At 35.7% G+C, this 27,478-nt stretch overlaps 1 protein-coding gene across 1 annotated transcript in view; it reads right to left on the bottom strand.

Moving 5' to 3' along the window:
- The window catches only part of BNC2 (basonuclin 2), a 226,538-nt gene that overhangs the window by 107,706 nt on the left and 91,354 nt on the right, over positions 1 to 27,478 (bottom strand). The window contains exon 2 of the mRNA XM_054003520.1: positions 3,291 to 3,393. Within this exon, the coding sequence (XP_053859495.1) occupies positions 3,291 to 3,393 (103 nt within the window). The remainder of the gene's footprint in view (positions 1 to 3,290; positions 3,394 to 27,478) is intronic.

Raw genomic sequence — 27,478 nt, 5'->3', positions numbered from 1 at the left:
ATGAGTTTTTTTTCATTATTTCCAATAAAGTTTCAGTGATTTTCGTGTCATTATAATTGTCAAAGGATAGAATGCTTCTTTTAATACAAAAATACAGCAGGAGAACAAATCAAGCACATTAATTTTTGTAGCCACCTAAGTACCATATTATTTAAAAGCCACAAAATACCAATTGCCTGGGTTAAAATAAATTCTCCTTTAAAAATTGACTATTAGGTTTTTGATGAGATTTTATTTTCTGTATGGACTATACAAAGTATCTTTACCATTAAAAAAAAAGAAAAAAAAAAAAGAAGTCACAGACTTTATCTGTTTATTTCTTAAAGTTTAAGAAATGGCTTATCCAATTTAAACCATTTAGTTTTTGGGTTGGAAAATAAATCCCCACCCAACCTGACAATATGAAAGCCAAGCTTTAGCTGAAAACAAATGGAAACAGTCTAGTCACCTAAATCCCTTAAAATACTCTGAGATTCATCCTAGGACTAACCTACTCTCCATGATTCACAGCAGTACTTGATAATTCTGTTAGGCTCTGCGCAGCTTTTGGCTTTGGTCTTAAAAACACTGACGGTAGGATTGCTACTGTAGTACAGGGGTCAAAATTTGATAAGCTGAACTTTCAACAACAGAAACATTTATCTGGCCACAAAAGTACTTTCCAATGTAATCTTGTTCATATAATTGCAATCCTAGGTTTGGCAAATCCAGACAGGTGTATCTGAACTTGTAGGAAACCTTTTCTTTCAATATGTGCGCAGCTTATTTTAGATGAGCCAGAGAAAACGTGAGAAAGACAATGGGAGCAGGAGAGAAGAAAACAGGCCAGCAGTTGCTAAGTGCAATAGTACAGTGGTGGCTGTATGCCCTTTCCTCCTCCCTCTAAGAATTCCAATGTTTTAAATGGCAGCTGTTAAAATGAATTAACTACACACAGATTAGTCAAGTACAGCATGAGTAGAATGCAGTTCTAAGCTATTTTTTGATCTATTCAGTTAATTATGATTCTAGGTTATCAGAACTGAATAAGCACAGTACTTCCTGTTCGAAACACCTATTCTTTGATAATTGCATTCAGTAAAGCACTACATCATGTGTCAAGGAGCTGAGTTGAAATTCATTAATAAAAATCATAAGGAAACCCTTCAATTAAAGCAGCAGGAAATACTCTTTGCATTCAAGGAACAACTTCTGCAAGTATTGTGCTAACATTTTTAAAGTAAAGGACTTGTGAACCTGGTTTTAGTCATTTTGCAGTGAATTGTTATGTCTCCTGAATGCTGCCCTCAAAATTCTCAAAAACAGCTAAGATCAGGAATTGAAAGAGATACATCATTGTGTCCAGAAAATAATTTACAAGACCACGCTTGATGTATATGAAACATTTCTGATTTGTCTCACTCTGCCATAAAATGTAAGTACTCCAGATGAATGTACAAAAACTGCACTAAAAAAAAAAAAAAAAAAAAAAAGAAAAAGAAAAAGAAAAACAAAAAGAATATCATTATTCACTTGGCACAATAGCAAAATAAATACTTCCTAATAATATATAGCTGTATTAAGTTTTTCTTTTTGGAATGTTAAGCACTGAGGAGCAGGTAGTGTATCCCAAATCATCATGTTCTGCTTTCAACTTTCTGGATTTGTAAAACAGGGACATTTCCATTATATACACTGTGGTAATCTCAGATCGCTGTCATAATATTCTGATTTTGAATTCAATCACTTCACAGAGAAGAATCACATCACAGGTAGGAAAACCTGATTATCCTCTTCCAAACTCTTCCAAAATGCACTCATTAAAAAGAAAATTCAGGATTGCCATGAGCCAAAATCAAAGTGCGAGACTCTCAGTTTCTATTGCTCACCAGGAGGACACCCTGGAAAACACCTAGACAGTGCTTCCCTATTTTCCAATCAGCAGTTCCACTCAGATGCTGATTCTACACAAAACCTGAAGAGTGCCAGAACTATACAAATTTTGCGAGGTTTAGTGATTTTTCTAAGAAATGTGAATCTGGATATACAGTGACTGAAAATAATTTTCTGGAAATAAGAGTAACGAAGATATACTATGTCCCTAGATAATCTAGTATACAATAAACTTATAACCAGCTACCAGATGGGTGGTGCTAGGGCATTTCTAGGCAGTCTGGAGGCAATGTTAGGCAGTGACATGGACTGCATGGTACCTGCATACCTGTTTCTCTTTCCATACATGTGAATAAAAACTTCTCTGTCAATACATGCTGCTGAATTTTTTGAGCATTCACACTTGCCATATGTCAGCATACTCAAGCACAAAACCACACAGACATGAACTAAATAAATAGAGATCAAATGTATCTTAGGAGGAAAGTACTAACCTTTCACCCAAGTTCTCATCAAAATAAAATAAAATTCACAGAATATAAGCCCCCCAATGTCTGGCAGAAGTGGGGTGTGAGGGCTGTGCTTGCTTAGGTAACAACAGTCTACATCATGAGAAGAAAACTTTAACAGCAATTTCTTCCACATATATAGTAATCTTTCTTTCCCCCACCCCCAACCCCTTTCTATTTTTCTTTCATTAAATCATTTTAGGTATCTTCCTTATTTGCCTTCTAATGTTGTCTACAGCTCTCTCCTGTAATTTAATAATGACTATCAAGGAAAAAACCCTTCTAAGAACATGAAGTAGAAAATGATAAATATTATTGAAGGTCTCTCTGTGAATTTTTATGCCTTTTGTGCCTTTCATGCCTGATCTGTTAATTCTAATCCTTCTTTACTAAGATATTTAAACATGGGAAGAGAGGTTCAACTCACAAATCACATATGCAGACTTTCTTTGCCATATAGGGTACACTCTCAACATGTGAGATCTGAATGTTTGACATTGGTAAATTTGAATTTCTATTTGGCCCCATGACTTCTTGGCTGATGCTTCTTTGCAATACAAACTCTGCTATGCAACCATTCTGTAAACTTTTTGCCTTTCCATTAAGTCCTACAGGAACTACATTATTTTCTGGAGGCTAGAATATTCTTTTGAGTTGTACACAAGCTTTTGAACTCCAGTGGCACTTGAAGCTGTTACCAGAATAACAGACTCCTACTTTTACATCATACAAATTGCTGTAAAATAAGCATGTGCATGCATACACAAGGATAAACATAGATTGTGCACACATGCATATGTAGACAAATAGGTACCACTATTGTCTGTATCAATCCAATTCTTATTATTTAAAAATACTGGTAAAGATGGAAAGAATTGAAAAAACAAGCCCAGAACAGATATTTCTTACCATGTGCCACCCAGCCATGTTTGCACTGATCGCAGGTACGCAGGTTAATCTTCCCTGGCTGAAAACATTCACATGTGCAATTTACCAGTGTACAGCGGATGGCCTGGAAAAATAATCAGAAAACACATGTTAATGTATTTCTTCCTGCTTGTACAAATTTGTTGTGATAGCTGGAATGATATGAACTGGACAGAAAAACCCAGCCTTCTAACATTCAAAGCCTAGCTCCTAATTTAAGTAGAAAGTAATTTTCTTTCAAAATCATATGTCAGTACATCCCATGGAGATGAATAAATTCCTGAAATCTTTTTAAGATTTGCTCTATTTTCTTTAGGAAAAGAAAAAAATGGTAGGATGAGGATGCTGTAGGAGTTCCATAAATATGCTGATTTTACACTGACTTCATAAAGAAAGAAATTTACTCGGGATGTCTTACCACAGGAGCACACCAGTTTCAAATCCAGATAAAAATTAGGAAACAAAAAACCTATGGAAAGGAGAACCAAAAATATATTTCCCCTTCCTTCATGGAATCCAAAGTTTATTTTTGAATTTTCTTTTTGGGGTTCACCTAACACATAACTCTGCCGCAGAAAGAATTCATGGATTTTATGTGTTCCCAAAACAATAAACTGATCAAGGTACAAGAATAGGACTGTTTCAAAAAACATCCTGTAACTTCCCTTTACATGTTTCACTTTCTCCAGTGTCTAGGAATAACCTTTTACCTCTCAAAACTCCTTCATTTTTAAAGAAGGAATAGTAAAACTCCAGTCCCATGCAGAGATCTCAAGTTTGCTTAATAATACACCTTACTTAATAACAGACTTTCTCATCTTCATTTTTAGAATTATTTCAAAAATTATACAGGTTTACTTTGACAAGGGCTAGCTACAGCCACAGAAAAGTGAATATAAATGGAATGGGACTCTTTCTAATGTAACAGAGTTTTTAAGTAGTGTAGAAGATAACCTGTGCACTTCAAACTGCTACTAATAAATTTATGGCATGCATTTAGATGTAATTTGCATGGAGATTTCTGAGACAATGAGGCTTATTCTAATCATTCACAGATTAACAATCTACTGTAACTACCAGAGCTGCCAGGAAAAGATATCTCTATAGATTTAGATGCAATCAATGATTACTTGGGGGCTAAGGTGGGGGAAGGGTGTTTGGTACACATTGCCACAGAGATGTCTAAGAATTATGAAGACTCTTGCCTCTTCCAAAGAATTAATACACATGCTTACACATATTTTCCATACAAAAAATAATTATCTTAACTGTAGTGACTTTAAATAAATTACGTTCAGCATCAGTTTGGCCTGGCTAAGCTCCTTGGCTGCTGACAATGAAAAAGCATCAGAATTATTTTAAACGATTGATCCCTTCACTTATTTATTTGCATCTGAAGAAAGGTAAAGACATTTATAGTTCATGGATGCATTTAAAATCTGTATTTCTCTGAGAAATTTCTGTTACAAGAGTCCTTTATTCATCTTATCCTGTCTGCTCCTTTACAATCTTTTACTTTCAAAAACCTAGTGAGGGAAGAAAGTCCTGCTCTATTATGCCTGACACTTCAGGGCCTCAGTCCCAATGTCACCTGTCCAATTACTCATTAGCCAGGTTATAAAACATTTCTCTATGGATGTGTGATTAAAAGAATTAGTAATACTAAATATAAGGGTACCAAAGAAGTGCTGACCATGCAGGTATAATATATATGTTTGTGGGTTATGAGAAAAAAAATCTCCTGGAAGGTCCTGTTTCATGTTCAATAGTGTATTGACCTAGTAATATATCAAGACTACACTGGTCAGTAATGGTGTTCTTTTGCTAATATGTTCATTAATTAATGAACTCAGTAATTAATTGTACTGCAAGAAGGAGGTCTTTCAAAATGATATTTTTATTTTACCATAGAAGATTTTCTCACATTCACCACCTTTTTCAGATCTCTACACCGATGTGACATACATTGGTTGCATTTGATGATATTTTGATTTCTTCATGTGTCATCTACAGTACATGTAAGAAGAGGAGTAATGTAATATAGTGCACTACATGTACTAGATCAAACTCTTGACATTTGGAAGAGTTGTTTTATTAAAGCTCATCAGCATTTCCATTACAACCCTATCCACTTTTGGCCTAGAGGTCAACAGGTTGCAGTAAAAATTTGATTCAGCTTGAACCTAAAATACAGTGTTGAAGCTTAAGAGTAAGTTTTATTACATCCATTCAAAAATTACCCATTTAGCCACTATAGATTATAAACTGGGGGGAGGGGGGGGGGGCGGAGGGGGGGCCCTTGCTTGGCTGCTTTTTCTGCCAATGCTGTATATTGATGCCAGGTTGTAATTTGGTTTCAGTAGATTCTCATTCCACCACAGAGAATCCCATGCATACTTCTGAATGATGAGGATTACCCCTGAAACTACAAGTTGCTCATTTAGGATAAGAAATACTCATTCTAATTCATGTTCTGGCATGATCTCGGGCAAATCATTTTGTTAGCCTGATGCCTACACTCCCTAAACAACAACCAGACACAATGTCATTAAGTGTTGCTAGGGCAGATGCAACATAAATTTGGAGCCATTCTATAGTAGTAGAGGCTATTGAAAGCCTCCAATAGAATTTTATCTTTATTTCAGAGACTAATTTTGCACTTTTCTTAGCTAATTATTGTATTGTAACTACCTGAGATCACTACAAAACCCAGCATGAAGCCAATGTAATTCAGTGACAGGAAGATTCAAGATGCCAAAAACAGTGTGTGATCCTACACACAGCATCGGAATACTAACATTCATTAACATGAAAGAAAGTAATGTGCTTTAAGACCTTCACAATGCAACCAGAAAATTCACTGAGCCTTACAAAGATATGCATCACAATTATAAACACTGTTTTTCACCTGTTTTTCAATACTACTTAACTTGGGAATAGAAGTCACTGACAGCATGTGCAACAGGCTCAGGAATGTCAGAAGGGCAGCTGAAGGTGAATGTGGCATAGTTTAACCTAAGAACGCAATTTTAATGCAGACCTCCATTCCTCAGCAGCAGGATTTTAAGGTACAGTAGCTGGTGTTCCTGTAGGTAGCTGAGTGGGTTGGTGTAACTGTGGTTGGACATCTGGTACTGCTTAATTTTAAAGGGATGGGGTGGGAAGTGGAGATGATAAAAAGATCTTAGATGTAGCAGCTAATATTGCAACCATTGTTCCAACCTGTTAAAGTGTAGGTATAAAAATCCAAGGGTGTACCAATGTTAGAATTTTGTGAGAAAGTGCTTCTGAAAGAGTTTAGCTAGGCATTCCACAAGACATGCACTGTAATTCTACCTTCCCAAGATTTTGATAAAAATGGGACTTTATATACTACACTATTTTCTAGGGAAACAAAAAGAAATTTTCCCTGAGATTTTCCTCAAGAATTTCCTTCTCCAAGAAAGCCAGAAAGAAAATAGAAAGAAAAGAAACCAGTGAATAGTGAAAGGAACACTACAGTCAGAAGACACAGTCTCCTGCGTATTAGCTGATATGCAACCAGGTTGCCAGTTAACTTGCAGGTTAACACCTTAAGTACACAACAAAACACTGTTTCCTGCATACACCTCCTTGAAACATGCGTGCTGTTATATTTTACTATGTCAATGGCCTGCAGTTAGCAGGAATTCTCAGACATTTTTATACATCTCTTTCACTGAGTTCCTAACACATTGCTTCTTGTATTCCTGTCAAAATAACAATGGCCTTTGAGGACGTATGCAGGAAATGGGCTGGACTTCAGCAGAATAATTGAACATAGTTTATACTGCTGATTCCTTAAATCCTAAAATTTTAAAATTGACATTGAGAAATATTCCTGCAGCTCTCTTTGAGATCTTCCTGTAAAGTATAATGCAAAAAGAGCTTTGGAACTTTGCTTAATATTAAAGCATGATATCAGTACACCTATGCTTAAGTTTGTATGGCTATTAAAAGATGTTAGACCTGACTTCCCTGGGTTTCTCCCAGACCAAGAATATTAATTTAGTATTGTTTGGGTGATTTTATTATCTCTAAAAAGTAAATATTATTCATATGTTAATAGAAATAGCCTACAGCAGTAATGGAAAAATCAATCTTTCTGGCTGTTCTGCAGAGCTTCCAAGAGATGAGAGTCAATAAGCTACCATGAAGGGGATGACAGTGTGGGAGAAGAAGGATAACATGTAAAGAACAGATATGGTTCATATACACATATGTATATTTGAAATTTAGATTTTGAACAATAAATATTTTGTATAATGGCAATTCACAAGTTCTACGTATTTTTGATACACAGGCAAGAACTTCCCATATTTAATTGGCAGAGTAAATAATCTCATTTATGTTTTTAAAACTAATAACCATTCAGGTATTGTATACTAATAAATGAAATATTTGCATGAAATTATGAGAAGTGTTAGAAGCAAAAACCACTTTTTGCAGCTTATGTCTCAGCTTTAAGAGAAACCCAAACACAACATGTAAAATTAACATTTTCTATCCATTGTCAAAATTGTCAGTTTTATTCTCCATTGCAAATAAAAATGACATAATTTTTAACTAATATTTTACTGAACTGTCATTAGGAGAATAATTTTAAGCCATTATAAAGTAGATGATATTGAGACATGATGGCACATCAAAATAATCGAAGTTAATGAGTAAGACTAAGGAGAAACACAGATCCACTCTTGTTTTGCTGTATGTTGACTCATGATAGAATACGCTATGAAGTAGAAGACAACAGATAAGTTCTTCAAATGTTTCAACACTTTTTTTTAACAGAAAGTCTGCATGCCATTAATTTTCTCATTCTGTTTCTTTGCTATAAAGCTAAGACGATAATGTCTATATGACATAATTGCTGAGTGCAGGACTGTACCATAATACAGTTTTCAAAGTTTTTTCTTTATTTTTTCAGAACACATGTATGTTCTTTAAAAAGCTCCTAAAAATCTCTCATTCCTCTTCTTTGCTACTTTATGAATCCAAATAAATACTTTCTTCCTGCCAATTAAAAACTTTTTTAAAAGATCACAGCAAAAATTCTGCCGTAGAGATCCAGATGAAATCGCACTATTTTAATAGCTGGCAAATCAAGAGTAGAATACAGTTTATTTTCAAATGAACACCAAAAGGAGGATCATTTGTATCCTGACATTTAGAAAATGCACAATATCACCTTCCTGTAATGAGACTGGTATTATAGGGAGCTGTTTTGGTTTATACCCAGCTGACATCTAAACCCCACACAAACGTTTGCTCACTTCCTTCACAGTGAGATGGGGGAGAGAAATCAGAAAAGTAGGAGTGAAAAAAATTTGTGGGTTGAGATAAAGACAGTTAGGTAAAGCAAAAAACCCACAAGCAAAATAAAACAAGGGATTCATTATCCCCCTTCTCATGTACATTTTAACTTATAAAAAAGAGGGAAAATTGGGGTGAAAGTGCTTGTTGTACTTTCTCCAGAATGTAGCAGAAACATTTCTGCAGAAGTATTTCTGTCTCTGCAACGTGACCATATACCTCCATCATGCAATTCTGGTACAAAAATGACAATTTTGAAACTCAGATAAAATGTTTGTATCAGTAATTCAGAAGCCAAAACATTGGACAGGAAGAGGGGGAATGCCTTGATACTGATCCTGAATCTGTCACTCCAATAGATGAATTTACTTAACCACTCAACCTATAACTGCCCAATCTGAAAAAAAAAAAGAGTAATGCTAATATATACTTTTTCAGAGATAAGGCTAATAATAAGCTGCTCACAGAACATGGTGAGGTATGAGGGAAAAGGTAAGGCAGAAACACTCAGCATTATTATTTCTTCTGTTGGCACAAAAATTTTAACAGTTTTTTTTATGATACAAGTTCACTTTTATTTATCATTAGTAAATTAATGATTTTATACATAGGAATCACCTAGAGAAAATAACTTTAATTGATACATGACCATTACTAACTTCAATACTAACAACCTAACAATGTTTTTCCCAAAACAAAATACAGTAAGGGGGAATTTACTTTGCATTTGAATGGTCTGAAACATTCATGTAATGCTATGACATTTTTAATCTCTCTCCCATTGAGAGGTACTCAAATATCTTCTGAGTTATTCACTGCATTGCAGTGTTTTATTAGCAATTTCACATCACATTATATTATTATTGTTTCTTGCTTGTATTTATTTTCAGTAAATACAATTTGAAAGGTAATAATATTATTATATTTCTCTGTAGCACTCAAGAAAACAGTTACTAATATAATATGAAGGGAAGGATGCTAACAAGAGAGAAAGCTGTTAACAGGATAAAACAGCTTTTCCTGGAGTAAGGAAAACCTAGTCTTTAAGCATGCTAGAAAACTCTTTTCAAGTCTTCTTGAGAAGGAGCTGTTAAGTAAATGGGGAATGAGAAGAAAGAAAAAAAAAATCGTTTGTAGTCTTGCATTAATTTAGGAGCTGCTCTTCAGTTCTACCCCAGACACCAGTAAAAGTAGACACCTGTGTTAAGGAATGCTACCTGGAATTTTCTAGAGAAATAGAATGCACAGTATATGTTCTATGTTTCAGGAAGTGTCTGTTGAGCTTTATACTGCTTCTAGACACTCAGCTCACAGGGCTGCCTACAAGATACTATACAAATACTGCAGGTACAGTATCACCTTATGTTTCTATAGCATGCAAAACAAGCCTGAGGGTCTCAGGCATCAAAGCTATTTGCAATGAAAAAATTAAGACTGACAAGTGCTTCTTTGCTTAAAATTTGAAGAAAAAACATAGTTGATTTATGAATGAGATTGCCTATGCCCAAGAGCCTGTTAGCAAACACACATATTTGTTCTTACGGATGAAAACCAGATTTCTGCTATGAAACCAACACTCTCAGTCACTGGAGTTCAGCCACATGTTACTAAGGAAGCAGTCAGTGTCAGGCAGGTATCCAACATGCACAGATGCACCCGTAAGAAGTTTCACATACCCTTCTCTACCATGGCTTTTGTAGAGAATGACACTGCAGGCTACACCCAGGCACTCATCTCAAGTAACCACAACTCACTGTCTCCTTAGAGACCACAGGAGGTAAGTTGCTTCCACTGGTTTTACTGGCCTGCCCTGGACCTGTGATTTACTCTGCCCTAGTGAGACCCCACCTGGAGTACTGCATTTGTCTATGGAGTCCTTAGCAAAGGAAGGACATGAACCTTTTGGAGCTAGTCCAAATAAGGACCACAATGATTGGAGGGCTGGAATACCTCTCCTATGAGGAAAGATTGAGAGAATTGGGATAGTTCAGACAGGGGAAGAGAAAGCTCCATAGAGTACATATAACAGCTTTCCAGTACCTAATGGGGCTTGGAAGAAGTCTGGAGAGGGACTTTCTACAGGGGCATGTAGCAATAGGACAAAGTTTTAAATTGAAAGAGGGTAAGGAAGTAAGTAAGATTACATACAAGGAAGAATTTTTTTTTGAGGAGGGTGGCACATGTTGCCCAAAAAGGTGGTGGATGCCTCATCCCTGGGAACATTCAAGGTCAGGCTGGACAAGGTTCTGAGCTACCCGATCTAGTTGAAGATATTCCTGCCCATGGCAGAGGGTTGGACTAGATGATATTTAAAAATTCCTTCCTTCCCCTAACCTCTCCATCATCGCATGATTCTACGAAAAGTCCAGGTGATAGTATTCCAGAAAACAAGTGCATCTTTCTGGCAACCGAATTGGAGAAAGTATATTCTCATGATAAGAATATATATACTATAAAGTATATATATTCTTTTATATATATTACTGTAATTTATATATATATATATATATATACACACACATATATATACTATAAAGTACATATATTTTTATAGTGTGGTGTCAGCCTTGCTATTCAAAACAAACTTCTACTGCCTTATAGGAGATGTTTCAGAATAAAGTATGTAAACCAGTAATTCTAAACTTGTAATGTAAAAATTAAAACTAAATATGCTTAAAAATAGTTTGGTTTTGTTTTTTTTTTTTTTCCCTTTAGCATCTTAAAAAAGACATAGAACCTGTGGATCTAGCATGAACATGGAAGGAAATTGTCAACAATTTTTAACATTATGTGGACTATTGTGTCATTAATCCACAAGAGGGTTTTTTCAGTAATTATTAAGTAGTCGAAAAAGAGTTACTTCCATCTATTAAATCAAATAACAAATATATTAAGCCTAGTATCTATTCTTCATCTATTGTTTCTCCACAAATCAATCAGAAGATAAGAATGTTAAAAGTCTTAAAGGTGATCAGATAACTCATAATCTGTAGACTAGTTTTGATCAATCTCAGTCTGTTCAGTAAAAATTACAAGTGAATATATCACTTCTAACAAGTAAATATGGAACCTTATAAAAATGCAAATGTCCACACAAAATTATGCTAGCAAAATCAGATTTTTTATTTTCCACTTTTTCTATAAATTTAAAGAATAAGCAAGATCTGATATAAAGTAAAATAGAACATGACCCATGGAATAGCTGTTTCTTTCTGTCTGTTTATTCAGGAATTCTCCTTAAATAATATCACAAATACATTGTTTACTGTCTGATCTGCTCTTCAGGAAGTTTTGTCTTTCAGGATTTTCTTTCCTTTTCAGACATTATTGCTTTCTGGATCCTAAAGTATGGGTTTTCAATTTGGCAAAAAGAATTACGTGGATTTACACTGCACTGTGCTGCATTTTAGCCACTGAAGATAAATATGGGTTCTACAGAAGTTACATGAAAGAATTATGATGAAAGATTTTATTATTTTGAAAACAATTCTAAAAAGAAAATAATCTTTTCTCTCTCTTCAAGGTGAAAACTCCATACTATGTATCCTGCTCTTAAGTTATACACTAAAGCAGTAACTTCTTATTCACATTAATAAAATACTCAATCCTGCACTGTTCCTTCAGTGACCAACCCTGTCAGCTACTAAACTGACACTATAAGCAAATAATAATAAGAAAACCACCTAGGATTTTTTGTCCTGTCCCCAAAAAGCTAGACTAATAGGTGAAAAAAAAAATCTCTTAATTAGATGAAGTAATTCATTACTTAAATATGCATTTCTTTTATTATTTCTTCCTAATTTTGTTTCTTTGGTATTTCCCAAAAACAAAGCAATGGATATTTTTTCACAAATATTCGTTAAAGTACATTCTATCCCTTCATCTCATTTAGGAGAGAGAAGAGTTCCAGTAAGTGTGAAATATGTCTCTCTTTGGCCAGAATGGAACTTAAATATATATATATATATATATATATATATATATATATATACACATATATACATACATGTAATAAAACCAGAGAGAGAGAGAAAAGAGGGAGAAGGGGGGCAGGCAGTGGAGGGAGAAATGTTATTGGTTTTCTCAGAAGGATTTTCTTTTATACATAGCTTTATCCTATAATTTTGTCCCTGTTGGGCACACTGCCTAAATTTAAACACAAACAGTCAAGCAATGAAGAAACATTACCACATTTACTGTGAACAAAAACTCCCAGTTGTACAGTGAAATTTTAATACATTTCAACTTATCTCTTTTACTAATGGGGAGAGTACAAACCCTGCAGGAATTCGCTCTGCAAACTGGTAATTACAGTAGACTCACTTTTTTATAATGCATATGTATAGTCAGACACAAGAAACATAGCTGCCCTTTTGATGTAGGTTACAATAGGAATGTTTAAAAAAAAATTATGAAAATCTGCAATTCTAAAGGAATGCACTATTTCATGGGAAGTTGTCCTTTAGCTATACTAGAAATACAATATAACATATATATATTTATTTGCTTTTATAATCTGAAGCAGAACCTTTATCAGGCTGATCTTTTTTTCAAGTAGGGTAGGGTCTTTTTGTTTTGTTTTGGTGCTGTTTTTTTCCTAATATACCTACTCGTACAAAGCTGGTTTCCATCCTACAGTATCATGTATGAATTCAGAAGGTCTTTGTTCTCCCAGGCCTCCCCTCTACACAACCTTAAAATTTAAATAATTTTTATCATCAAGTTCATGTCTCATTAAATCATTGTAACATACATTTAAAAGCATGATTGTAATTGCACAGATTTACAACATACAATGTCCAACTCATATAAGATAGGACATGATTTGTCAGGCAAAACATGTTTGTAACATTTATTTTTTCTCTTGTAATCAAAGAAATCCGATCTTGACTAAATGTGAAGAGATTCCTCCTTCTCCTTCAGAATCAGGAGGTTTGGTACGATCAGACTCAGCATCAGACTGAGGAAGGGTGCTACATTAGGGTTACTAATAAAAGGCACAGAACTTGATGTGTGTATGCATGGTAAGCATTTTTGTAATTCTAAAATCCACAAACTGCTAGGAGAGTGAGAGACACGTGCCAGCAGACCTTTGAGTTTAAGCATTCCTCACAGTAACAAAAGTAATTTTCACAGAATAGACGTTATATTCCATATGATGTGGCCCTGGCTGACACAATATTTAGGATGCGCTCAGTCAGCAAGTCTTTGTTGAAAGCATATGAGGGGGGTAACACAAACTCATCTTCAGAAATTACCTTCAACGCTGTATATCATAATTGTCATAGTGATTTCTGTCTGTCTCAGGGTGGGCAGAGAAGATACACAGAGGCTCAGTCTTCACTTGAAATCCATAACCTATGCTAAAACATCACTTAATTTCTAGATTTCAGAAGCAGTGTGAAGAGAAACAAGAGGTAATATATCCCAAAATTATGACCCTTTTTTTGTAGAAGACAACAAACCCAGTAATATTTCTAAATAGAAGAAATAGTATCTTTGCAAAGACTATGCAGCAATGCAGCTTTCCTCTTCCTGACCTACAACCTTCATTTCATTTCCAAGGATTCACAGAAAGGAAATGCCAATCAATTTAAAAAAGACACTTTTCCTTTAGTGTCCTGTCACATGCAAAAATGAGCAATGTCTCTTTTTAACAACTTTCCATAAAAAGAATGGTGTAAAAAGAATACATGTGAGACAATTAGAGATAAAGATTTTATCTAGAGATAGCATTGTAGATCATTGACAGTGATTATTTATTATTTATTTCTTGACAGACATTATTTATTTCTTGATGCTTCCCAATTTTTAGTATCCAGTTTGATCTGGGACTCAATTTTGGGAAGCATAAATGACCTTCAATACATGCAGAAGTTCTGAGGATGTTGATCTTAAGTAACTTTCGTCCTCCTTATTACTCCTACTTTTTATATTGTTATGTGTAATAGTTGATGACATGGGCAGAAAATAAAACTAATTAGAGTCAGGTGGCTGCAATTTAAGGCAATAGTCCTGAGTGATACCTGAGACAAATAAAGTAATTTGCTGACAATGAAGCTAGAATAAATTTTATGTTGGGGGCAGTGTTGGAGGGAGAACAGAAACTCTTTCTTTCTTATTTGTGTAACTGACGGCTATCTGAAAATTCTGCATCTGTTTAAAACATAAGAAGCAGTAAGCAAGGAGAAACTAATTTTTGAGCACAATTCCAGGAAGATGACCAACAAAGCCTGCGAAGCTTACCACAGAGTTGCAATGTTTTTCATATCTGTCACCAGTCCTACAAATACCATTGCCTCCTGTTTTACACCTGCCTATTTATTGCTACGTTAGGTAAGAAATAGCCTGCTACCTGGTAGCCTGCTACCACAGTTTCTGTAACAGCAACATGTCCCTGAGCACCAAAGTAGGTAGTCAAGAGATGCTACATTTCTTGCTTCTGACCTTACGAATTTGTCACAGAATCAGAGAATATGCTGAGTTGGAAGGGCCCCACAGGGATCATGGAACCCAGCTTCTGGCCCGGCACGGCACCATCCCCAGGAGTTACACCATATACCCGAGAGTATTGTTCAAATGCTTCTTGAACTTCTTAGTATTACTGTCTTGCATAGATCACAGTTATTGTACCTGAGTTGGGCCAAATGACTATCTAATTGTTTCTGAAAGATCAATGTGCTCTCTCCTGCTTTTATAATTAGGAAGGCATCTTCATACAAACACACACGACAAACACACAGGACATTTTACATTTACATATAGTTTTTCTTCTAATCTCTTTTCTTATAATAGCTTAGCAACTACATACATTTATTTGAAATCAGTTGAGAACTCAGACACTACACTGGACGAATGGAAAAAAATCATAGTTGTTTTGCTTGTATTTTCCATTGCTTTTGTGTATTATATAGTGACAGGAGTGGTCACCAGTCTGACTTCGATATTACCCATTTCTTCTTCACACTAACAGGTGAATTTATACCTTGAAATGCATGTTAAAATATTATCTCTGGACCCTGAAGACTCATTTATCTACAGATCTAAGACAGATTAGGTAATGGGAGTTATGACTTGGTTTTGAAAATCTGTTCCTGTATCTCAGATCTGGAATAAGGAAAATAGTACTCCCAGCATTCCTAAACTTTAAAAATTCTGCAGAAAAAGTAAGCCAACTAATGAAGAACATTTTCTTCTCTTTTTTTCTGCTTTTTCTTTTCTTTTTTTTTTTCTTTTTTAAAAATGAGATTTTTAATTTTCTTTTTTATTTTATTAAATAAAACTCATCTATTTGGACAGATGCATTCAGCTGAAAATGACAACAGCTATACAGATATCCCAGCAACTATCAGGCTACCCCATCCAAAATAATCTATTCAAATATGCCATATTAAAGTAACAGCAACTTTTGCCACTTGACAGTATACATTGTATTTGAAACCACTTATCTTCTAGTTTATTTCAATAAAGGAAGCAAACAGTGTGCTTATTTGTAGCTTGTATTTATGAAATCCTGACTGTCCATTTTGATTTGCTAGTGTTCAGCACCTTTAAAAATCAACCCCTATCCTCATAGACAAAGTTGAGTGAATTAAGTGCATTCCCAGCTTCTTTTACAAGCTCTCTCCCACCTTTATCCAGAGGAATACAATATTCTTTGCATGTTTAGTATTTCCTCCATTTGTCTTCTGCCAGGCTGGTGTTAGACCTCGCCAAGTGCAACACCAGCCACAGTAATCCTGCTGCTACTCATTACACAAGTGCGAAGTGTAGTCGGTAGAAAGAGGAATGTTCTCACTCCCTATGCAAAGTCCAGCCTGCAGGCTCTAATCCAGCATGTATACTTATGAGAACATGCTGTGCTCATGCTGAACCCTGTATTTATTCCTAGCACCCTCCAGTTAATCAGAGGACAAAAGCTACTTTGGTCACCATGTAATATGCAAACACTTTGCAGCAAATACATATACACACTTGCACATATATGGAAAAAGCAGACCAGGCTGCTTTTTGGTCTGCAGACCAGACCCGTGAAATGGCTTGGAAACACTGGCCCAGAGTCTCTTCTAATTGCAATCAATATGAGACTTGTCCTGTTTCACTGTAAGCCCATCATAGGTGTTTTTACAGTTTTATGAAATAAAAGAAAACACAGTAACCTGGAAAATGTGTCAGTAACAACCTACCCTCTCCCAAACTATAAAATTGAGAAGGTTATTATAGTTTCTAAAGTATGTCAGCTCTCTAGCACACTTTGAATTTATCAGCCTAAGAGAGTAAAGCACAAAGCTATCAGCCTAACTATCTAACTGAGGGGAGCAAATCCTGCTCTCAGCATTTTGATGCTTGTAGGGCAGGAAGGCTGCATAGGGACACTTAAACCTGTGGTAATCATAGCAGGTATTAATGGTTGGTACTCTTTATTTGCAGACATTGCTGTAGCTGCTCCCTAGTGCCCTTCCTCTCCAGATAAACTCAGCAGCAGTTCTGATGAGCTCTAACTGCCATCCTCACCATCACAAATGCCATTTCCTGCTGTCAGCTACCTACACATACATGTATGTCATTATTAGCTGCACAGTAAATGCCTGTCTGTGTGCAGGAGGAGTTAGATCACCCTTAACTGCAACTTTTTTCTCCTGTGGGACAAAAGCACCAGGCCAGATGGAATGAGTTCCTCTGTCTAGACCTTGGGGTCTACGTGATGGATGGCCCTAACATTAAACAAGCATGCACTACAGAGAGGACTAAATTCAGCTCTAAGAAATTCATATGTCACCTTATTATAGCCAGCAGATTTTCATGATGAAAAGTTCAAGTCACAATGAGACAAATGGGAGACTCTTCTCTCATTTTTTGTGAGAGTTCCACCAGCTCATAATTAAAAGCAATATTTAGCCAAGCACAAGCTAGTGATTGGTAAAAACAAGATGCAATCATAAGCACAGGCTCTTTTCTCCACTCTGATAATACTCCACCTAATACTCTTTAGAGTGAAAATTGGTCTGGAAATTGCTTAAAAGCCACCCTTCTAGTGAGAATTCCAGAGTTTTTGGGTAACAGTTCTGCCAGACATGCCACTAAAACTGAGTCTGCTGCAGTATGTTGATAAGTCTGCTTCCACTCCTAGGAAAAGCCACATGATGCAGAGGTATGTGATAGTAATGTCTAAAAAAAAAATAGTTGTGGTTAGTTTCAGCTTGAGGATTAAATTCAGGTCAGTTCCACTTTATTCAGACTGATTCACTTCTCACTATTATTATTTGGTTGCTGAAAATGTGCCTGCTGCTGCAAAATGCTCAAAAAGAAAAGGAGTTTAACTCCAGGAGTTTAAACAAGACATAGAGGAACAAGATGTGCTAAGTAGCTAAGGAATTCAAACTAATGAAATTGCCTTCCCCTAAATTTCCAACAAAATTAATACAAATTTTCAACACATTCACAATTAAAAAATGAACATTCTTTATAAATTCATCTAAATTTAATTGAAGACTTGAACTGTACATGGGCTTTTGGTATTTCAAAAAGCAGTATTTACATGAAGAAAGTATCATGCCAAAAGCCAGGAAGTGATGCTCCATTAATATTCATTACATGCCAACACTCAGAAAAAAGGAAAGAAAATGTAAGCTGCCAAGTTTATTTTGGCAAAGCTCTATGACATGATTTGTTTTCAAAGCAAAATCTAGAAAAATGTCTTTAAATCAATGTAAATCCTTTTCAAATTGAAAAAAAAAAACCCCACATAAAACATAAGGAAAAAGCACTTCTGAGTTTTAGCCTTTTTTTCAATGCCACACTGTACATAAACAGTTTAAGTGAAGCACATTTTCACAGAAGACCTACCAACTTAGGTTAGATACACTATTTCCTGTCTTTGTGACAAAGAACTTGATCTGTTTGCTATCAAAAAAATATAAATTAATGATATTTAATATTATTTTCCCTTCCCACCTACCATTTAATTTCTTTATATATATATATATATATATATATATATATATATATATATATATATATATATCAGCACAATTTTGAAATTGGTGAGAACACCAAGTACAGAGAATAATCTCAGTTTTCCTAGGTGAAGACTGAACTACACAAGACGATGACAGTGGCCTTTAACATGGTGTTAGCATATTTCTGAGAAATGAAAACATCAATTCATTGCCTGGCTGGGCCAGAGGCAGGAAGGGGGCCAGTGATGTCCATATTGCAGAGTGGAATGAATGCCATACAGAAATTCATAAAGCTCTTCTGCAGAGATTTGCAAAAGCAGCACACCACACACATCTGGCTACATTGCTTCCGGTGCTCAAGCAATTTTTCATAAAAGCAGGGCAGGTATTTCCCAGCAGAACAGGACCAGTGCATTGAGATGCCATCGTGACACACAGCACAAAATATCAGTCTAGCTGGTTTGTCCTCAACACAGAAACTGGAAGCCTCTGTTACTCATGTTTGAATTCCACCTACCAATTGCAGTGGCTAAAAAAAACCACAAAGGCATCTCTGAAGCCAAACATGAAGATAAAGAACAGTCCTCACATGACTGCATGAAGGTGTTGTTTCTAGACCAATTTCACTGACTTCTTGAGTGACTCAATGGCTCTTTTCCTCATTCCTCTACCTTTCAATCACAATTAACAGCTCAGGAAGAGAGACTGATAATTAAATCTAGAAAGCAGAAATTCTCTAATTAGGAGACAGCAGGAAAGCAGCCATGTACACCTCGAAGAGCAAAGTCTGAAAAGCTACATCTAGGGCATTGCTGTGCACGCTGTTTTTCCACTCTTTCCCATTTTCCCCACCACATGCAAGTTCTGTCCCTTCCTCATTTCTTGATATTTACCTTTTACCAGTAGGCAGGGGAACACAAGGTGAGTGGGACCATGGGCTACAGTGCAGGCAAAGGCAATCTCTCTCCGTCTACATGAAGGACATCTCCTCTTTCTCAAACACCTCTTCTTTTGGGAAATTAAACTTGCCCAGAGCAGATTCCACCATGCGCAGGAGAGCAGGACAGGCTGGTCAGCCCTAGAGCAGCCAGGTAGCCCTAGGGCTGGTGTCAGGGCACAGGATGTGAGGCTCCTTTGAGCAGGGGGAAGAACAAAATGAGGGACCAGAGAGTGTGGATTGTTCCCAGGAGACAGGGTTTGAAGGAGGAGTTCATTAGACAAGGAGACCTAGCAGAACCCTTGATTGAAAGCTGTTTTCATCTGATTTAGGAGAAATTATTGGGCTGGGATTTGGACTGGCTAAAAGAAAGAATAAATCACGTGTAGTGACAGTCATCAGTAAAAACTTCTAGGCATGGCTTAAAGGGTAACTGAGGACCAGGACTGAGGAACTGCAGAAATGCTGCAGCATTCGAGAGGGTGTGGCAGTGGCAGGGTAAAGAAGTAAGCTTAGAACAATTTTTGACTGAACAGCACAAAGGAAGTCTCATCTGTAAAACTACTGCTCTGAAACCATTGGAGGCCATATCTGTACATTCATGTAGATGTATTACTTCTCAAAATTATCATTCAAGTCTGTTGGTATAGCAGTTTAAAATACACCTTTCAGTAGTAAGCATATATGGTAATGTTCTTCACCTCATTTAAAAATTTCTTCCCTTCTCTGAAACAGTGGCCCCATTGAGTAAGGACTGAAAGATGAAAAGCAGATGCTCCCTAGGAGACTGGCAAAACTGTTAACTCAGAAGGCATCTCACTCACCCAATTACTGAGAAAGACAGTATCTAATAGTGATTAGATAGTAATATTATTAAATGCCACTGAAAGAAACCTGTAATTCTGGGAGCCCTGTAAATTCTCCTTTTGAGTCAGCATCCTAATTCAATACTGTTGAAGGGAATCCTGGCAGAGGAGAACAGACTTTTACATAATTTTCCCGAAACAAAATTGTTACTTCTGTGATTTTTTCTAATGTTTTCAGGGGATTTTGATCAGGCACAATATGTAAAGTCAAATGAGATTTTGGATCTATACTAAGTTGTTCCTTTTCCCCTAAATCTTAAATACTTGACATGCTTTGGGAAATCACTGCTTATGAGCAACTGATGAATTTTCAATTGTTTACTTAATACAAGGAGAAGTTGTAAAGCTATTCTACTGCCTTGTAAAAATTCAAGGGAGTGAAAAATATGTGGAGAGAAGCAGAACACTTACCTGACCAGCAATAGTGAAGGAAATAAAAGGTGAAGGAAAGCACTGGTTAAAATTCAGAGAAAAAACATGGAGGGAGGGACAAAGGCAGAAGGTGGACGGAGAGAGACAGAAATATCAAAAGCACTAGGGACAAAGATGTAAACATGAAAAAATGAAAAAAATATATTAGATGAAAATTAGATAGATATACTGACCTCTCTGATTTAGAAGTATTTAAAATTTGGTATGTTAAGGGTTAAGTACTACATTTTTGGAAGAAATTGGCATAATTACAAACTGATCGGTTTGCCACAGCCCTGCAAAGCTCACATGTGAAAACATGCCATTGCACATCATGTGTATCCATCCTATTGAAATCCAGACAGACATTAATCACCAAAAGAGGAAGTATGAAATTCACTTTAATGACTTCTAGACTAAATATCCCAAACACACCCACACACCCACACACCCTCCTTTCAAATGCATTTTACTAGCGTTCTCAATGTACATATGTTACCTTGATAGTTAATGGTTATAGCAAAATATCAGGACTAATTTAGACTATTTTGTAAAGCATCTGCAAGTTCTTGAGTCCACCTGTGCAGCTCTGAACCAGAAGATTTTAACTACTGAGAATTTATCTGTATCACTGATGGACAATTTTTCAAAAAGACTTGTAACTTGCTAGATCAGAAATACACTCATATTTTGAGAAAAAAATATATAAAGGCCAGAAGTATTTTGGTCTTATTCTTTATCTCACTTAATAAAACATTATTACTTTTATAAACTAAAAGGCTACTGATCTTTTCAAGGATACAAATTATGAATATAAAGAATGGAGCAACATCAGTAGCTTTCTGAGGAATCATTTTTCGCAGAACAGCAGGTTCTCAACAAATAATGAACTGGTATAAGGAACACTCCTCAAAATTCCATGTGCATGAAACCTCAGCATGGAGACCAGATGAGGCAAATATACCCCATGAATCACTAGATTCAGCCAGAAGACTCTTGGACTCCAGCTTGCATGTTGGTGAAAGGAAGCCAGACAGAGGGATACTTTAACTTCCTTTTGTGTCAAGTGTATGACAAAAAGTGGAAAATGTTTGTCCTACTAAATTAAGAAAATAATTATACTATAATTTAACTAAAAGGCTTGTCAACCTATCTGACTATGTCTCCAAGGGAAACGTTAGTTAAGCAACTCTAGAGTCCATGTGTCAATCCTCTTACCCTTCCACAATTTCTGAATCCTTGAATGTGCTTTCGCTGTCTTTGGTAGAAAGGTAGGCTTTGCAAATGTACCTAATTCTTCTAATACAGTAGCACAAAACATGGCCCAGAAGCTACATGCAGTCCCCAGACCCTTTTGTTTTGGCCTGCTAGGTACCTCCAGCCAGGGCATTCCACTGCACTTCCTTAATAGTGAGGCTGTAGCAGCTGGTCAACCAGCAGCTCCTGCCTAGACACACCACGCATCTTGCTTAGCCAAGCAAAGGTAGATCTGGATGACAAGTGCTGCTGAAGGTGGACTCGAGAGAAGCTTTGGGGGAGATCAAAGATCTGTAATAAGTTTCAGCATAATAATAAAGCTGTAGATTTGGTTTCACTAACACTGCTGTTCACTCAACAGTATGCCTCATACAGGTAATTCAAATTTCAATTCCAACTCTGGAAAAGAAAATCCCTTTAATCATGCTAAGCCTGGAACTAAAAATTACTGGACATCTAAGAACTCAGAATACCTCAAAGTTCATCTAAGAAAAATGCTAAAATAAACTAACTGAGTACATGACACTGTACAGTTCCTTTAAAGGCAAGACATCAGCAAGATGTGGAGTACTCAGATATGTTTCTGAGTACCGTGCAAAAAAAGGTAAATATAACTGTAATATCAGACATGCTAAAACCACATCTAAGTAGCCTATTAGAAAACAGAGATATTTATGGACTTTTATAGGAGATGTTTATATAAGTTTCAAAGGTTATTTAAAAAAAAAAAAAAGTTTAAAAATATTTCACCAGGAAGCTCCTTGGAAGGAACACCTGTTTAAACTCTTTCCTTAGTATTGCAACCAGAACTCACCAATGAGCCCGGGTCAATAATTTCAGGTTTTCACAGATCTTGAGCTGTTAGGTGAACCAATTTTAAGGATCACAAATGACCAGTATATGAATCAAGGCAAGTTTTCATGCAGTTAATTTTTGTGAGGAGATTAACTAAATACCATTACTATGGTTCAGTTCTCATTTTTCCCTGTTCTCAGTTGTTCTCATTTTTCCCTCTTCTCAGAACTACAAAACATAAATGAAATGGCCTCTTATGTTTCATGACCATCTCACTAATTTTTGCAGCAATTCTATTAATCTTATAAAAACCTGTGGACATATCACAGAACAGACAGTAAAAAAGGATGTGAAAAATACTGAAAACATTACATTTACATTACAGTAAAACCAATTTTTAAATCATGCTTTTAGTTTAATATTTTCTCAAAACCCTTTAGTTTTTTTTTTCCTTTTTACTTCTTCTTTAGTAAAATTAACTTCACAATCCACATTGCTCCAGCCTGCACACACTTTATAAACTCAATGATACATGCTAGTGTTTCACACAGTATTGTTCATGCCAGCAGTTGTGCTCATTTGAGGACTATTAAATGCAAAGGACTGAATACATAGCCCTGGAAACCATAAAGAAATGCAGACCAGATTCCTTACATATATATATGTGTGTGTGTGTTTATGTATATGTATATATATATGTGTGTATTTATATACATGCAATGGATTTTAAATATATGAACATTTCATATATAAAAAGGTGCCCCACTTAAAATAAGTTAAAAGGACAGGAGTCAGAAATAGGAAACCTGGCCACTACTCCTGATTTAAATTCTATCACTGTCACTGATTGATTTAATTACTCCCTACAAAAGTATTGTATGGAAAAACTGCAATTTAATAACCACATATTTTGAAGAAAAACCTAAGGAAGGACTTTACATAACATACAGGACCTGGTCAAACCCTTCCTTTTCATTGATTTCAGTGGGCTCTGGATCAAGGCCATATTGATTGCAGACTATATGGTTCAATGATTAAGACAGCAAATTTAAGTTTCATTCTTAGCCTGGTCATTCACTGGGTTTGAGTCTGGGGAAAGTTAATCACTTCTTGTATCTCACTTTTGCCATCCATGTAATGGGAGTAATTCTAATTCCATTTACCAATAAAGGGAACCAATATATTCAGACAAAAGTCCAAAAGCTAAATATTTAACTTATTTGAGACAAACACTCTTACTTTAAATTTTAAATAAAATTTCCTGGAATGGTGGAAACCTCAGCTAGTAATTTATGATCCAGATTATGTGGTAATCTTCTATGGTAAGTCTCAGTTCAAAGCCTGTGTATATGTGTGCATGTGTGCTTGAAAGGGGGAAAGAGAGAGAGAGAGAAAGAGGCAAAAGACACTTGCTCACTAACTGGCACTTCATGATATATTTGATTTGTTGTAATAAAGCAAATAAAAAGTTGTTGTCAGTTAAAATGCCATTTCTGTCACACTTTTTAATAATATTGCTTCTGCAATTACACTGTGGTTCTTTATATGTACTCAATAAAAGCTTGCTTAGTTTTAGCATGGAAAACAATTTATGAAATTACAGAAACAGACTGAACACAGCAGTTCATTTGCTGAGGCAATTATCCAGATCGTTGTCAAAAAAGAGAGAGAATAAAGACTGTGATGTGCAAAAAATGTTTCTAATTCTATGCTATAATACATACAATATGTCTGTGGTTGTGCTGGATTATGTTAATAAACTGCAGTCGAAATATATTTGTCACAACACAAAGGAAGGGTGCTATCAATTGTCTTGCCAGATAGTTTAAATTAGTCACCAAAATGTCTAGCCAGGGTTTCCTCTGTGACCCTTAGACGAAGGAAGAGGCTTATTGGACAGCTTTTCCTGTGGGAATAGACAGATTCTTCTAATGCTCAATTATTTAAAATAATCTGGAAAATAGCTGTAAAGTGAACTGTGTCACAGTTGCTTTTATTAACAGATATGAAAATTTCAGCCCTGAACACAGATTCTGGGTTATTTTTGGCAGGTTATCACTCAGAAATGAGTTCCCCTAATATTTCATAGAAAAAGAATTGTGAGAAGCTGTAATCCTTCTTTTAGGAAGAGTAAAGTGTGTAAGGAGTGGGATACTGCTCAGAAAAAAAAGAGCAAACAAATTGTGACAAAAAATCCAAGCCCACAGTCCAGAAAAATGTCATTTTTAAGAGGAAGAGAAAAAATAAATGAAATATCAAAAACACAACACAGACTTGTTTGTTAACTGACATATATTCAGAAAGAAATATATTTTAAGAGTGAAATCACTTTAATAAGAAGTTGGAAGGAGACCGTCTTAAAGCATGCTGGCACTCTAGAAATACATTTACTACCATGTATTTTGCTGAAATTCATTTTTTTTGTAATTTTAGTATCTATCCTTTCTTGTTAGACATGTATCATTTACACTAAAATATAATTTATAAAATTTAATTATTTTTCCAATTATTTAAGAGAAAAATTCAAATTTTATATTATATAATCTGAAAATGTAACAACCAGTTTCTTTTATCCAGCTAGATACTTCCTACTTCAGCAGAACATATTGCTGTAGACTCCTTGCTATAGAGTTTGTTCTGCCGGAAAAAGTCTGGAAAAAGAGAAGACCTTCTTTCTTTCACAGAAAACAAAGCAAAAATGGCATCCAAACACAGATCATGAATTGTGAGCATGCTACTAAAGTTTCATGTATTAAAACGTGGATGAAGTTTCCTCCTTCCCCACCTCCCCCAACATCTGGAGATAGTTTGGTGGAGCAATTTCCAGAAACCAAACAGTATCTTTGCTTGACTAGCTCTTTTCATTCACAGATAAACAATTAATGAAATGGGCAACTAATTTCTAAAGTGTTCATATTCATTAGACTGTTTCCTGAAATTAAGTAGCTGTTCCATGATGCAGTGCCCACATTAATGGTAGTGCTATTCATTTTCCAGATATAGAAGGGGTTTTTCTAAGAATATCCATTCATGTTTCATTTATACTAGGAATCAAAGGTGAAGAAAAAATGTATGCCACATTAAGAAATAAATATATTTGCAAAATAAAAGAAGGGTGGGACAACTAAAGAACTATTCCACCTTAATCACTAAAAATCACTATTTGGACCACACTTCATCATGGGTCAAAATCTAGGTTGTATTATTTTCTGATTGTATCTCTGAATTACAAATGAAGATATCTGAAGTTATGACAGGCTGTATTATATTTTAATTTGACCATTCAATACAGGGTGGAAAAATAAACTCTACAGTGCAGCAGTCTGATTTGGAACAATTGTTCAATATGATTCATTTCAATATTCAATTTGGCAGGTTAAGTGTCTGTTAGATACCAGCTACTTAACAAATCCTGGTTACCACTTCTGATCAAAAGCTCATACTAAAATACTAAAATACTGCTCGCTCTTTCCATACCACTTATTTTTATGTGTTACCCACTGTAAGGTAAAGAAAGCTCTTTAAAATTTTTTCAGCTCATCTTCTAGTCTCAGAAATTTTTCCTGTCAATTTTTTTATGATGCAGTTTTGCTTGAGCTGTACATATATTACATAATATAATTTCCACTCAGTAAAGGTAAATACTGCTTTATAGAAATCTATCCCACATTCACTGGTAAAAGGCTGTGACACAACATTGCCACCACCCGTATTTTGCATTTTTACTTTCCCATAATTTACTGTCCTAGTAAAGAGTTGACGATGGGGAAATGTATCCCAGTTTTCACCAGGACATAAACAGAAGCTGCTGATCAATGAGTGTAATTTCTCTCTGCCACGTGGGTGCAGTGGCTCTGGGGGAAGCTGCCAGGAGAGACAGCTGGTAGGGGAAATGCCTGAACCTCTATGTTCATCCTATACTGACTGTCACTCCATTTAGAGCTGTTTACAGGACACTTGAACAGCAGTATGAATCAACTGGGAATAACAACTACTAAAAAATATTTATATACCAGAGTACATTTATTTGATGTTTTATGAACTGAAGTCCTCATACTACAAATATTCACCTCCTGGTAAACACTGCAACAAGTAATTCTGTCACTAATAATTTTCCATTACTTCACATACACAGAAGTTTATGATCCAGGACATCTTTGCACAAGTCACCCAAGTTCCTAGCTTTGGGGATTCTCTGATTCTTTGTCAGCTATCCCACTGTTTTAAACTCACATTCTTGTATAAATAAATAATTCCATACCCCTTAAATAAATGCTGTTTTTAAAAATAAATGGATCATTTGAGTAACATAACATGCCTAAGCTGAAAGGGCATCTCTGTCTGTCAAGCTCTCACACAACTGAGAGAGCTGAGGTATGCACACTGAGGCAGGAGTGATCAGGATCCATCAACAGTCTCTTTCGGCCAAATGAATGAACAATGCTGAGAGATGGGAGAATGCAACTCTAGACATGAAAGGAAACAGAAGAAGACATCAGGCTACTCTCCGAATAAGAACACTCACACACAGTATTATCATGGTTAGTAAAATGGATCCACTTAGTAAAATGGATTGAGATGATCTTCTGCATTTGTCACTACACGTACAAGCTA

This window comes from Vidua macroura, chromosome Z (genome assembly GCF_024509145.1).
Source record: "Vidua macroura isolate BioBank_ID:100142 chromosome Z, ASM2450914v1, whole genome shotgun sequence".
In the NCBI taxonomy this organism is placed as follows: Eukaryota; Metazoa; Chordata; class Aves; order Passeriformes; family Viduidae; genus Vidua; species Vidua macroura.
This window is presented reverse-complemented; position numbering and strand designations above follow the sequence as displayed.